Source organism: Capricornis sumatraensis, chromosome 19, assembly GCF_032405125.1.
Source record: "Capricornis sumatraensis isolate serow.1 chromosome 19, serow.2, whole genome shotgun sequence".
NCBI lineage: Eukaryota > Metazoa > Chordata > Mammalia > Artiodactyla > Bovidae > Capricornis > Capricornis sumatraensis.
The window spans coordinates 75,009,673-75,024,880 of NC_091087.1; the positions used below are offsets into that span (position 1 = coordinate 75,009,673).

Below are 15,208 nucleotides of genomic sequence, written 5' to 3' on the forward strand. Positions count from 1 at the left end.
ATTTTTAAAGAAGAACTAATATGTATAACGAAACGGAGTGCATTCCTCATTCACTCTTTTTATTGCTTCTTTCTTCAGTATTGATACGGCACCTGGGACAATTTAGTAGTGCTTTGGCTAAAACTAACTCACTTATACCGTGGCTTAACCAAATAAGGGTTTGTCTCACAAAACAACTAGACAGCCTCTAGTTTCGGTTCAGCTATTCAATATTGTTGGAGTTGGTGGTTTTTAAAAATATTTTTGTCTTTTCTCTCATGTTTGAGACCTGCAGCTACAGGGTAACTTACAGAGCTGTAGCTCTTGTGGTTGCATTCAAGGCAGCAGAAGGGAGGAAGAGGCCGTATTAGTTAGTGTACCTGTCTGCCTTTATGAGAAACAAAATATTTCCAGGACCACCCAGTAGACTTTCACTAATGAGAACTGACCAGAACCAAGCCATGTACTACCTCCAGCTACAGGGAAGTTTGGGGAAACAAGAATTTCACTGGCCATGTTTCCTCCCCAGAGTCACGTCTGGCTTCTGTTAGATAAGACCGGAGGCATGGATGTTGAGGAGATACCTACAGTATTGCTCCACTCCTTAACAACATTACCTAGCAGCTTAAATATTTTGCATTAAACAGAAACTTTAGTTTGATAGTGAACACTTTATGAATTTGTTAATACTTCTCTCTTTGCCTTAATTCTGCATAATTTTTAGTAGCACTGCCCATGTTCTAGTTTTCTTGGTGGATAAAGTGGTTCAGCTCAATTCTCTGAGAGAAAGATCTGGACTCTTTTACTCTTTAATAAAGATTAAATTAAACAGCTTTGAGTGCCTGTTGGGTTTTTAGTGCTTCCACAAAAAGTGGCTACTATTAATGTCACTTTTTGTTGTCACCTTAGGGAGAAAAAAATTTATGGATAAATTGGCTAATAGTACAAGAATTTATTTGCTAAAACGCTGGGAAATTATTTCTTCTTTGGGGCTACTGATGGATGCATGGGGAGGATGGAAGCCAAGTAGAATCAAAATGCAGTTTAATTTGCTTCTGTTCTGAGAGAATTTTTTAGTTAAAAACCTTAGATTTTAAAATTTAAGGAGTTTATCAAACTAAATATTCTGAGTTTAACTCAATAGGAATTTAGCAAACATCAGCTATTTCAATCTGTTATATGAGTTTATACTCTTGTGGGAAAATACAGGTTTCTTTTGGGGTTTGCATTACTGTTTATTTGCCTGAGGGTGTATTATGTAGGCTAGGTTATGCTGTGGCAACATACATGACCAGAATCTTAGTGGCTTAACATTGACTCCATGAAGCCTGATTTCCATTTCCAGGCCGTTTGGTCCTATGATCCTCACTCTTTGGACAAGATTCTAAATTCAGGAGAACAGAAGAACACAGGGCTTGAGTCAAGCACTGACAATAAATACTTCAGCATGAAAACTACATATTCACTTTCACTCATATCTCATTGGCATTGGCCAAACTTGGGCAAATGACTGTGTGGAACCTCAAGTTGAGTGAGTTTCTCTAGGAAGTCTGAGTAATGTGGATAAGTGTCTATAACAAAGTAGCAAGATAGAGACAGATACAAGCAAAGTACATTGGGAGTCCAAAGAAAAAGCAGTTCTGCTGGGATGCAGGAAGAGTCAGGGAAGATGGCGACAAATGACTCAAGCATACGGGAGAGAGTAGGATGTCCTTAGGTTTGAATGGAAGAAAGAGCACTCAGACTGAGGGATGATCACGCTAGAGAATAGTGGTGATGTAGCGGCCGAGGAGTAATGGCTTAGATCAGAGAGGACCTTGACTTCATTTAATGTTCGTGCAGCAGCAGTCCGTAGTGGGCACTGTTACAGTTTCTGGGAATATCTGATGATGAACAACAGACAGAAATCTCTGTTCTCTTATAGGGCACCTACTAGTGGATGTAGTGCTAAGGAGTTAGTTTGGGGGGCGGTTGTTCGTGTTTTGTTTTTTTTTTATGTTTTGGCTTTGCTTCACGCAGCTTGTGTGATCTTAGTTCTCTGAGCAGGGATGGTCTGGGCCCCCTGCCGTGGAAGCACAGTGTCTTAACCACCGGACTGCCTGAGAAGTCTCAGGAGTTACTTTTTTATTGTAAATAGATTGTAGAGTAAGCAAAGGTATAAACTTCATGCTTATGAAATTTTAAGGTTCTTCTAATATTTCTATTTTACATGTAGTAGAAGACGGTTGATTTGTGCAAAAGTTAATATTTGTCTACTTAACTGTGCCACACTCCAGAAAATTAATTTTCTATAAACTAATTAATACATGAAGGGTTGAATTTATGAACATGTAAATTAAAAGTGTATGTTTGCATTTAAAAAGCTTTTATAACCAAAATTTTGAATAGTAGTTTAATAACTGTTTTCATTGCATAAATAGTAAAACTGCTAGCCATACACCTCATGGTTACAGGGACTTTGTTTTATGTACTGCTGGGTTTCTGACACTCAGAACAGTGCCCAGCTCATAATTATATAAAATTGATTATACATTATCATTCAATCAATATTTGAATAGAAGAAAGAAGTTTGGGAGATAAAAATTTCTTGTAATTTAACCATCTGAATGCTACGGTGATTAGTGTTTTGATATCTTTTATTTTGTCATTCCAATATTTATTAGGGCTTCCCTGTGGCTCAGTTGCTAAAGAATCTGCCTGCAGTGCAGGAGACCCAGGTTTGATCCCTGGATCAGGAAGATACCCTGGAGAAGGAGATGGCAAACCTCTCTAGTATCCTTGCCTGGAAAATCCCATGGACAGAGGAGCCTGGTGGGCTGCTTTCCATGGAGTCACAAAGAGTTGGGCATGACTGAGCAACTAACACTTTTCACTTTCCACTGTTTATTAAGTACCTGTTACATATGACAACTACTGTTCTAAGATACAAGGAATAGTAAATTACTGTCCTTGTTTTTATGAAACTTATGTATAGTTTGGAAATAAGCATATATCAAACACGTTTACCAAAATTATTTTAAAACCGTACTTTGTTGCTGTTCGGACTGCAGCATGCCAGGCTTTCCTGACCTTCACTATCTCCCAGAGTTTTCTTTAAACTCATGTCCATTGAATCGGTGATGCCATCCAACCATCTCATCCTCTCCTGCCCCCTTCTTCTCCTGCTGTCAGTCTTTCCCAGAATCAGGGTCTTTTTTACCAGTGAGTTGGCTCTTCGCATCAGGTGGCCAAAGCATTGGAGCTTCAGCATCCAGTCCTTCCAGTGAATATTCAGGGTTGATTTCCTTCTAAAACAGCCCCATAGCTTTGACTAGATGGACCTTTGTCAGCAAAGTGATGTCTCTGCCTTTTAATATGTTGTCTAGATTTGTCATAGCTTTCCTTCCAAGAAGCAGACGTCTTTTAATTTCATGGCTGCAGTCACCATCTGCAGTGATTTTTGGAGCCCAGGAAAGAAAATCTGTTACTGCTTCCACTTTTCCCCCTTCTATTTGCCATGAAGTGACTGGATGCCGTGATCTTTGTTTTTGAATGTGGAGTTTTAAACCAGCTTTTTCACTCCTCTTTCACCCTCATAAAGAGGCTCTTTAGTTCCTCTTCTCTTTCTGCCATTAGAGTGATAGCATCTGCATATCTGAGGTGGTGGTGGTTTCTCCCTGCAATCTTGATTCCAACTTGTGATTCATCCAGCCTGGCATTTCGCATAATGTATTCTGCATATAAGTTAAAGAAGCAGGTGACAATATATAGCCTTGACATACTCCTTGTCATATTCCTTTCCCAATTTTGAACCAGGCAGTTGTTCTGTGTAAGGTTTTAAATAGCTGTTGCTTCTTGATCTGCATACGGATAGCTTTCTCAGGAGGCAGGTAAGGTAGTCTAATAGTCCCAGCTCCCAGTTTATTGTGATCCACACAGTCAGAAGCTTTAGCCTAGTCACTGAAGCATAATAGGTGTTTTTCTGGGATTCTCTTGCTTTTTCTGTGATCCAGCAGATGCTGGCATTTGATCTCTGGTTCCTCTGCCTTTTCTAAATCCAGCTTGTACACCTGGAAGTTCTCGTTTTATGTACTGTTGAAGCCTAGCTTGAAGGGTTTTGAGCGTTACCTTGCTAGCATGTGAGATGAGTGCAGTTGTACACAATGTACATTCTTTGGCACTGCCCTTCTTTGGGATTGGAATGAAAACTGACCTTTTCCAGCCCTGTGGCCACTGCTGCGTTTTTCAAATTTACCAACATATTGAGTGCAGCACTTTAACAGCATCATCTTTGAGGATCTTTCAGTAGCTCAGCTAGAATTCCATCACCTCCTCTAGCTTTGTTTGTCATAATGCTCCCTAAGGCCCATTTAACTTCACACTCCAGGATGTCTGGCTCTAGGTGAGTGATCACACCATCATGGTTATCCTGGTCATTAAGACCTTTTTTGTACAGTTCTGTGTATTCTCGCCACCTCTTCTAAGTCTCCTGCTTCCATTAGGTCCTTGCCATTCTCTCCTTTATTGTGCCCATCCTTGCATGGAATGTTCCCTTGATACCTCCAGTTTTCTTGAAGAGATCTCTAGTCTTTCCCATTCTGTTGTTTCCCACTACTTCTTTGCATTGTTCATTGAAGGCCTTATCTTTCCTTGCTATTCCTCGCTTGTAATGGGCTATTTTCCCAAAATTCTCATTTGAAAATTAGAATCTTTTTGCTACAGGAATAAAGTTGTTTAGATTTGTAACCAGTTTTTAAAAGTCTTTCTAACTTAAAATGAAGAAACGTATCTCAAAACTTGGTACAGGAGCGACAGAGATTTACTTAGAGGAATATAAAAATGTAGATGGAAATTAACGTGGACATTCTGAAAAGGATATCTTTTGAGGAATTCAGAGGTTGGTGGCACAAATTCTTAAGCTTTCACTGTAAAACACTAGTTTTTTTCATTTTTCCTTGATAAGAATGTGTTACAAAGTGTAGTTTTTTACGTTTATCACCTAGAATCAAGCTTGTTTTGACCTACAGTTAGAGAGAGAACGTGAGAAACAAGGGACGTTTTCCTGGACAAAAACTTAGAGAGGAGAAAGGGATGGAGGTGCTTGACAGTGTCCTGAGAGGAGAGGAAGCAGTTAGCGCTCATGCGAGGTAGGCAGTGGGGTGTGGCAGGCAGTGGGGTGTGGCAGCCTTTGGGCGCCAGTGAGGAGAGAGGGAGCGCTGGGCAGCTGGCGGCTCATGTATGCAGAGCTGTCCCCGCCAGGCATGTGTAACTGGAGCACCTTTCTATTTAATGTGGTTAGAGGCGTTTATAATTTGTTTTACCTTTTTGGAGTATGTTGAGTACTGTATTCATCTGTTCAACAAATATTTATCAAGGGCTTTAGAGTCTGGCACACATTGTCTTAAACATCACTGTTAGCAGCATAGTTTAGAAAGAAGTTGGGAATCCATATTCTCTTTGGATTTCTCACTAGTGATTTGGTGGTGAATAAATCTCAAGGTATCCTCATCTGGTGAATGGTGATGTTACCTGTTCAACCTATATCAGAAGGTGTGTTAAGTATAATATGTGCTGGTATATTTAATAGCATGTGGGAAAGTTAGGTTCTTTATGACTGTAAGGCAGTCTTCTTTCTCCTATTTTATAGTATAGCCACATACAGAAAATAATCTCATCTATCTGAACACCCAGTTGAAGTTCAAGACTGGTATTTCTCTTCTCAGCATTTTATTTTCCTCATGAGTTTATATCACATGGGCAAGTCCCCATAAAGTGCCATATGTATTGGGATTAAAATTAAAGCAGTGATGTTTTGTTTCTTCAACTAGAGACTCTTAAACCCTGTCAACTGCTGTAGGTTCCTCATTTCCTATCCTTTGTTGTCTGTTTGATTGTAGCACACGTCACATGGAGATGGGCGGCAGGAAGTAACCTCTCGCTCTGGGCGCTCTGGCGCACGGTGTAGAAACTCTATAGCTTCCTGTGCGGATGAACAGCCTCACATTGGAAACTACAGGCTGTTAAAAACTATCGGCAAGGGGAATTTTGCAAAAGTGAAGTTGGCAAGACACATCCTTACAGGCAGAGAGGTAAGTAACAAATTATGCTTGATTTCTGTTAATACACTTTTGTGTTTATTTCCATGTGAGAGAAAGAGGAACACAATGTATATATTTGGACTTTCTGTAAGCTAATTAAACATTTTTTAAGAATAGGAAGCTTATATATTAATTACCCTGGGAGTTCTTTTACTTTCTCATTTTTTTACCTGTTGTAAAGATTACATATTGGGTATTTGAATGATCTTTGCCTTTATAAAGAAGTAGCATTCTTTTTCAGTGGTAAATGTGTACCACCACAGTAAAAATGTTTAACTTCATTACAAGCTCATGGTACTTGGAAAAATCAAGTGTTGACTGTTTTTATAGATTTATCCTCAAGAAGCTTCTTCATCTCCCCAAACATTTATCTCATAGCTTATGTTTGATAGGTTATTATGGAGAAAGGCACATGCTTTCCTAATTTTTGTCATATTTGCTTTCTGCTTAACCACATTCCATGTTTATCAAAAACACTTCCATTAAACTGCTCCTTAATTAACCCTCCTCCCATTCCTTTTGTGCAGCATGGAACTGTTCTGGTGTGTTTGGTTTTTGGCTGTGCTGGGTCTTCATTGAGACACACGGGCCATTTGCTGGTGTGCAGGCTTTGCTCTAGTTGTGGCACACAGGCTGAGTCGCTCTGCGGCATGTGGGGTCTTGGTTTCCCATCCAGGGATCAAACTTGTGACCTCTACATTGAACACTGAATTCTTAACCACTGGACCACCAGGAAAGTCCCTGTTCTGCTTTTTTTTTTTTACATAGTTTCTTGGATTTGCATCTTTGTACCTGCTGTTTCTTGCCTAAAGTACACTTCATCCTTTTGTGTTGGAGTCACTTCTTGGGGAAAGTAGTGATTGACAGACTCCCTTTCCCCAGGCATGGCACTCATGTTAAAAATCACGATACTTTTTCCCTAGATAGCATTTTTACCATTACAGTTACATAAATAATATGTTTTACTATTATAAGTACAATTATATTACAAATTGCTTATTTATCTGTCTTTCCCCTCTAATCTATAGGGAAGACATCAGCACTTAACCATATTTGGCACATAGCAGATACTCGTTGTTTAGTCGATAAGTTGTGTCTGACTCTTTTTCGACTCCATGAACTGTAACGCCCAGGCCCCTCTGTCCATGGGATTTTCCAGGCAGTGGATTTTCTGGAGTGGATTGCTTTTTCCTTCTCCAGGGAATCTTCCCAGACCAGGGATCGAACCTGCATCACCTGCATTGACAGATGGATTCTTTACCACTGAGCCACCAGGGAAGCCTTATTAAGTACTTAGTAAATTAAAAAAAAAACTTTATTTTGTATTCGGATATAGCTGATTAACATAGTGTTGTGATAGTTTCAGGTGAATAGCGAAGGGACTCAGCCATACGTATCCATGTATCCGTTCTCCCCCTGTACTTGATAAATATTTATTGAATGAACTTAATGTTACTTTTGAAGGAAACTATAAAGAAATGATTCCCATGTAGTGGAGCCTCCTGAGATGTGTGCCAAGGCAGTGTTAAGATGTGCTGAGGCCTGCGGTCCACTATGCAAGGGCCTGCTGGAGCGGGACCCACCCTGGGTAACTTCCTCTGTGTTCTGGGACCTGAAGAAGGTTGTGCATCATTGGTCTATTCTAACTGGAGTCTTAAGTAAAGACTGTAACTAAAAATTTGCCTCTTCACGTTTCATCTCAATTTTAGTGGCAGTTCCCTGGTTAAGACTCCATAGAGATGCCGGGACTGCTTTTGGAATCAGTAAATAGCCTGAGTTAGTGGAGGTTTCTTTGCTGCCCGAGATCCAAACTTTTTGAAATAAGGAACAGAACCTCTGAGTTTATTTCCCCCAACCAGTTTCAGGTGGTTACTTGGCCAGTTTCCTTATACAGATGGGAGATGGTGGGTTAAAAAAGGAGTAAGACAGACAGACCCTCTCCCCTTTTACGTAACTTACGTGTGCTGGAGTGAGACTTGCCATGTTTACATCTAGTGTGTTCTCTCCAGAAATGCTTGAATTTGACTAGATAGTGGCTAACTTAAAACACTTTTTTTTTTTTGAGGTCTGAAAAAATTGATTTTACTTTTTCCCCCCTATTGTAGGTCTTACCCAGAATCATGTAAAATATAAACATTATAGAAATTCATTATGTAGAAAATAAAATTCCTTAAACTTTCTCTCTTCTCAGAGGATCACTTTGAGCAGTTTGGTATACATTACCACAGTTTTTTTATATACACAGTAATTTTTGTTTATTTTAACAAGAAAGGACATAATGGTAGTTTTTCTTGGCAAGTACTCTATCACGCCTTTATCACATCTGAATTTTAGTGCTTCTAGATCTGACATACTCTGTGTAATGGGACGTTGCCTTCTAGTGTGTGGTGGCACCATAGTTTACCTATATTGATGGGCATTGGGTGGTTTCTGATTTTTTTGCTATTGCAGACATCTGCACTGAATGTCCTTAAACATAACTTTCTGTCCTTTATTAAGAGTGTTTCTGTAGGATGAATTCCTAGATGTCTGGAAGTCCTGGTTCAGAGGGAATGTGAGACTGTAGTTTGTTGCTGTTCAGGTGATAAGTTGTGTCTGACTCTTTGCGACCCCACGGAATGTAGCACACCAGGCTTCTCTGTCCTCCACTAACTCACAGAGTTTGCTCAAATTCATGTCCATTGAATTAGTGATGCTGTCTAACCATCTCATCCTCTGCCACCCCTTCTCCTTTTGCCTTCAATCTTTGCCAGCATCAGGGTCTTTTCCAGTGAGTCAGCTCTTGGCATCAAGTGGCCAAAGTATTGAAGCTTCACCATCACCATCAGTCCTTCCAATGAATATTCAGGGTTGATTTCCTTTAGGAGTGATTGATTTGATCTCCTTACAATCCAAGGGACTCTCAAGAGTCTTCTCCAGCACCACAGTTCAAAAGCATCAATTCTTTGGCCCGCAGCCTTTATGGTCCAGCTCTCACATCTGTACATGACTACTGAAAAAGTCATAGCTTTAACTATATGGACCTTTTGTTAGCAAAGTGATGTTTCTGCATTTTAATACTGTAATGCTGCTGCGTCGCTTCAGTCGTGTCCGACTCTGTGCGACCCCATAGACAGCCTCCCACGAGGCTCCCCCGTCCCTGGGATTCTCCAGGCAACAACACTGGAGTGGGTGCCATTTCCTTCTCCAATGCATGAAAGTGAAAAGTGAAAGTGAAGTCACTTAGTTGTGTCCGACTCTTCGCGACCCCATGGACTGCAGCCCACCAGGCTCCTCCGTCCATGGGATTTTCCAGGCAAGAGTACTAGGTACTGCTAAATTGGTTTTGAGAGAGTGTCGTACTATTTTATTAGCCTGCCAAAATGAATAAGAGTGCCTGTTTTTCTACACCCTTGCTAACACTGTAGATAATTTTTTGTCTGTCGGATAAACCAAAAAATGATATTTTTTAAAAAGATTGCTTTTTTGATAGCTACTTAAATTGATGATACTTTCATATATTTGTGTCATTCATATTTTCTTTTTAAAATAAGCTTCCTGTTGTATGTCCTTTATCTGTGTTTCTTTTCTCTTTTACTCTTAGTGATTTAAACCTTTTATGTGTTTTTAGACATCGGTCTGATCTATCTGGGTTTCATGTCTTGGTGAGAACAGTTTACTTTTTTCCCAGACTGTAAAAATGACTCTGCTTTTTTCTTTTAATACTGCTGTGACTGGCATTTGAATGTTTAATTGACTTACTGTGTATTTTGCAGGATTAGTATGTGGTGTAGAGAACTTTTCCCCCCAGGTGCATTACTGCTTTCCCAGGATCACAGGAAAATTGGTTCTTTCTCCCGATTGTTAAATTCCCTTTGGTTTCTCTGATTTAACTTATTTAGTTTTATACCCAGTCGTGGTGTTTTTATTACTGCAGCTTTTGATTGTACATTTTTATTTTTTGAAATAGGGTAAAGTCCCCTGATGATGATTCTTATTTCTTAAGAATGTCATTCATCTTTGTGCCATTTGCTCTATCAGATGAATTTTTATTTCATTCCACTTTTTTCTTGGTGAGGGGGCCATACCATGTGGCATAAGGGATCTTAGTTCCCCACCAGGGGTTGAATCTGCACCCTGCATTGGGAATGTGGTAGAGTCTTAACCACTGGCCCACCAAAGAAGTCCCTGTACAGGTCTTTATGTGAGCATAAATATTAATTTCTTTAGGATAATTAATCCAGGAGTGGGATTGCTGGGTCATATGGTAAAAAACTGAAGTTTTTTTAGACAGTTGATTTTATTATAGGTTTATTATAGTATATATTTTATTACAGGTTTATTATAATATTCCTAATAGATCAAAAGAAACCTAAAATCTATAGTCATTGTATTTTTATCACTTGGTACTGTTCTCCTGTCAGCCCATTGAAAACGAAAGTTTTTCCATCAGCATTCTCTTGCCCTTTTATGGGAATGTGATGTGTATTTCCTGTTGAGGTACTAAGACCTCTAAAGAAAACCCTGAGTGCTCCAGGAGGCGATTTTGGTAATTCAGAGACTTAATTCATTCAGTCAGTAGAAGATAAAGAGTTTTTATATGGTGTGTTAAGAGACATCAAACCAGTCAGTCCTAAAGGAAATCAGTCCTGAATATTCTTTGGAAAGACTGATGCTGAAGCTCCAATACTTTGGCCGCCTGATGCAAAGAGCTGACTTATTAGAAAAGACCCTGATGCTGGGAAAAGATTGAAGACAGGAGGAGAAGGGGACTACAGAGAATGAGATGGTTGGATGGCATCGGCAACTCAATGGACATGAATTTGAGCAAGTCTGGGAGATAGTGAGGAACAGGGGAGCCTGGCGTACTGCAGTCCATGGGGTCTTTAGTTCCCTGACCAAGGATTGAACCAGCGCCCCCCTCCAGTGAAAGTGTGGATTCCTAACCACTGGACTACCAGGTAATACCTTGGAGTTCTGTTTAATCAGAGATTGGAAGCCTTGAAAAGGGCCTTGATTTATATGATTTTTGATTGTGCCAACCGTCTTGTAGGATCTTAGTTCTGTGACCAGGGATTGAACCTGGGCCCTGGCAGTGAAAGTGCTGAGGCCTGACCACTGGACCACCGATGAGTTCTCAGGAGGCTTGATGTTTTTGTTTTGTTTTCTCTTTCTGTTTTGCTTTCTGGGAGATGTCTGTATCTTCCAGTGTTTCTCTTAAATGTGTGTGCGCTCCTGTGGGTGCCCTCCTCCCCCGAGTTCGTTCTTGTTCTCTGATTATTTGTCTTTCTAGTGTCCAGTCCTGCTATCAGTGCTGTTTCTTCTGTTAACTCCCTGAGGATAGTAAAAAGCATGATTCTTTTTGTTGTTCTTGTTCCCTACGTTGTTTCTCTTTTCGCTGGGATTCATTGTTGGTGTCTCTCTTAGAGACTTCATCTGGAATCTTGTAAGTCTTGGTTGTCTGTCTTAGGTGGAACCCTAAGAAGCTGATCGGAAGCTGGGTTTGCATGCATAGAATATGTTTGACCACTTTCTTTTGGGAGTTGTCCAGTGCTTTTATTGGAGGATCCACGATCTCTGCCATCTTGTCGCTGGGACCCTTCTGTTCTCTGGATTAAGAATCCTCTGTTCTGCTTGGGAGGCTCCATGGTCCCACCCCTCCTTAGTGGCAGTCTGACACTTAATCCTCCCCTTTCCCTCTCCATGCCTCACTCCTGCCCTCTCCTGGCTTGTTGACTCGGAGTCCAGAGCCTCTTTAACTTCTGGAATCGGTGGTCATTGGTTGGCTGAGGAGCAGCAGCGTTCTTTATGCAGACTTTTGACTTTGGAATTAGCCCAGCAGCTCCTGCCACCTGGAACCTCCGGGTCTGGAGCCCTTTCCAAGCCATGGTGGGAATCACGTTGTTTCTGGTTACAGTGTTCCTCCACCCTCTCGCCTTCAGAAAGTTTCTGGCATATATTTCCCACTGGTCTTCTCGGCTTGTTACTGCACTTTTGTGATTGTGTGCATTTACTGTCAGTCTGTGCCCTCTCTCCTACACTAGAGAGGAAACCAGAGAGGAGCGAGAGGAGTTTCAGGCTTGAACCTCATTTGTCCTCGGCCTCTGAGTACTCAATTAGTATTTGTTGTTGGTTGTAAGAATGATAAAACCTCAGCTTTTCATCCTTGAATGTGCTAAACTTCTTGAGATTTTAGTTTACAACTTTTTGTGTGTGTCAAGACTGTGTTAACAGCTTTACGGAAAGTTTGGAGACCAGAAAGGAAAAAAAATTCCCACAATCAGAATATTCAGAATACCACTATTTTGGTATATCATATCCTATATATTTTTTCAACATACTTTTGGCCCTGATTTTGTATGATGGTTTTTTCCCTTCAGAATTTTATCCTTAAGTTTTCCCCGATGCTGCATAATCATAAATTGTAGGTTTCAGTGGTTATATGCAGTTTCGTTGATTTGAACAGTAGTTTTCAAATTTTTTTAATCTCACAGTTCCATTAAACTTTTTAAATTGAGGACTCAAAATAAGTTTTTGTTTATATGAGTTACATCTGTTGCTGTTTACTGTTCTAGAAGTTAGCACTAACAAACTTAAAATATATATTAATTTATTAAAAATAATAAACCTTTTACTTGTTAATATAAATAACATACTTTTATGAAAAATGACTTATTTTCCAAAACAAATTACAAATAAGAATGACATTGTTTTAATTTTTTGAAATTCACTTTAGTATCTCATTTAGTAGAAGGTAGCTGTATTTTAAGTCTGCTCTGCATTCAGACAATTTTGGTATGTGGTTATGGTTGAAGTCTGTGAAGAAAATCTGGCCCCACTCAGATAAGTAGTGAACAAAGAAAGGAAGACCTCATTATCTCTCTCAGGTGGTTCTGGGTATTGCCCTTTGCTGCTCTGTTAAAACTCAAAAAGTAGTCATTGCTGGGATTGGGGCAGTGATTAACAGAATGTTTCTTTAAAACAACTGTTGACACACAAAAAGAATATTTTGAACAGTTTGCTTTTATTGGAAATAATAGTAGCAGATTTGGAAGTAAGCAAGCAGAATGGTAAAAGATAGTGTTAGTAGTCTAATAACATAACTAAAAAGACCACCTAACCTGCCTCTTGAGAAACCTGCATGCAGGTCAGGAAGCAACAGTTACAACTGGACATGGAACAACAGACTGGTTCCAAAGAGGAAAAGGAGTACGTCAAGGCTGTATATTGTCACCCTGTTTATTTAACTCATATGCAGAGTACATCATGAGAAACGCTGGGCTGGAAGACGCACAAGCTGGAATCAAGATTGCCGGGAGAAATATCAGTAACCTCAGATATGCAGAGGACACCACCCTTACGGCAGAAAGTGAAGAGGAACTAAAAAGCCTCTTGATGAAAGTGAAAGAGGAGAGTGAAAAAGTTGGCTTAAAGCTCAACATTCAGAAAATGAAGATCATGGCATCTGGTCCCATCACTTCATGGGAAATAGATGGGGAAACAGCAGAAACAGTGTCAGACTTAATTTTGGGGGGCTCCAAAATCACTGCAGATGGTGATTGCAGCCATGAAATTAAAAGACGCTTACTCCTTGGAAGGAAAGTTATGACCAACCTAGATAGCATATTGAAAAGCAGAGACATTACTTTGCCAACAAAGGTCCGTCTAGTCAAGGCTATGGTTTTCCTGTGGTCATGTATGGATGTGAGAGTTGGACTGTGAAGAAGGCTGAGTGCCGAAGAATTGATGCTTTTGAACTGTGGTGTTGGAGAAGACTCTTGAGAGTCCCTTGGACTGCAAGGAGATCCAACCAGTCCATCCTGAAGGAGATCAGCCGTAGGTATTCATTGGAAGGACTGATCCTGAGGCTGAAGCTCCAGTGCTTTGGCTACCTCATGCGAAGAGTTGACTCATTGGAAAAGACCCTGATGCTGGGAGAGACTGGGGGCAGGAGGAGAAGGGGACGACAGAGGATGAGGTGGCTGGATGGCATCACCAACTCGATGGACGTGAGTTTGAGTGAACTCAGGGAGTTGGTGATGGACAGGGAGGCCTGGCGTGCTGCGATTCATGGGGTTGCAAAGAGTCTGACACCACTGAGCGACTGAACTGAAAAAGCATAAAGGTGATTGTGGTTTATTGTGGAATATTTACAGTTAATGTGCAGAGAAAGAAACAAACTTGACATAAACCTAGTTCCTACAGATTAAAAAGCACTTAATTACATAATTGTGACACTTTTTTATTGTGGTAAAGTGTACATGGCATAAAGTTTACCATTTTGGCCATTTTTAAGCATGCAGCTCAGTGGCATTAAGTGCATTTATACTGTTTGCAACCATCACCACTGTCCTTCTTCAGAGTAGAGCCACTAGTCAATCTCATTATTCACAAATTCCATATTTGCAGATTTACATACTCTGCAAAATCTGTCTGTGATCCCCATGTCAATGCCAGCAGTGCGCTTGCAGTCTTTTTTGGCCGTGCATAGAGCAGTGCAAAGCTGGAATTGCTTTATGTGTGTTTCCTCTGCTGAGGTCCATCAAGGCCTCCTTGGCCTTCTTTCAGCTTTCATACTATTAACAAGTGCCTGTTTTGTGGTTATTTAATCCATATTTTCCACATTTTTTTGTGCATTTTGATGGTGATTTTGCTACTTAAAATGACCCCCAACTGTAGGGCTGAGGTAACTAGCCAGTGTTTCTAAAGGCAAAGGCTATGAGCGCCTTATAGAGAAAATATATTTGTTAGATAAGCTTCGTTCAGGCATGAGTTAGATAGTGCTGCTTCTGCTGCTAAGTCGCTTCAGTCGTGTCCGACTCTGTGCGACCCCATAGATGGCAGCTCACGAGGCTCCCCCGTCCCTGGGATTCTCCAGGCAAGGACACTGGAGTGGGTTGCCATTTCCTTCTCCATAGATAGTGCTAGTCAGTGTTAATAAATCAATAACATACAGTGAATGAGATGTCCTTAAGCAGAAACATAAAACACTGTTATGTTGATGAAAATGTTATGACTAGGGGCTCAAAGGAACCTCTTCTAGAAACAGTGGTTCAGTCTCCACTAATTCAGTGTTCACAGTGAATTCATAGAATGGAATTACCATGGATAACGTGAATCAGCTGTCTGTCTTTGAAATAGGAGGAGGCTTAATTGTTATGATGTTTTTTTGT

General features: G+C 40.3%; 1 protein-coding gene across 1 annotated transcript in view; it reads left to right on the forward strand.

Annotated features, from left to right (window-relative positions):
• The window catches only part of MARK3 (microtubule affinity regulating kinase 3), a 110,671-nt gene that overhangs the window by 20,515 nt on the left and 74,948 nt on the right, over positions 1-15,208 (forward strand). Inside the window, exon 2 of the mRNA XM_068991251.1 lies at positions 5,856-6,047. Within this exon, the coding sequence (XP_068847352.1) occupies positions 5,856-6,047 (192 nt within the window). The remainder of the gene's footprint in view (positions 1-5,855; positions 6,048-15,208) is intronic.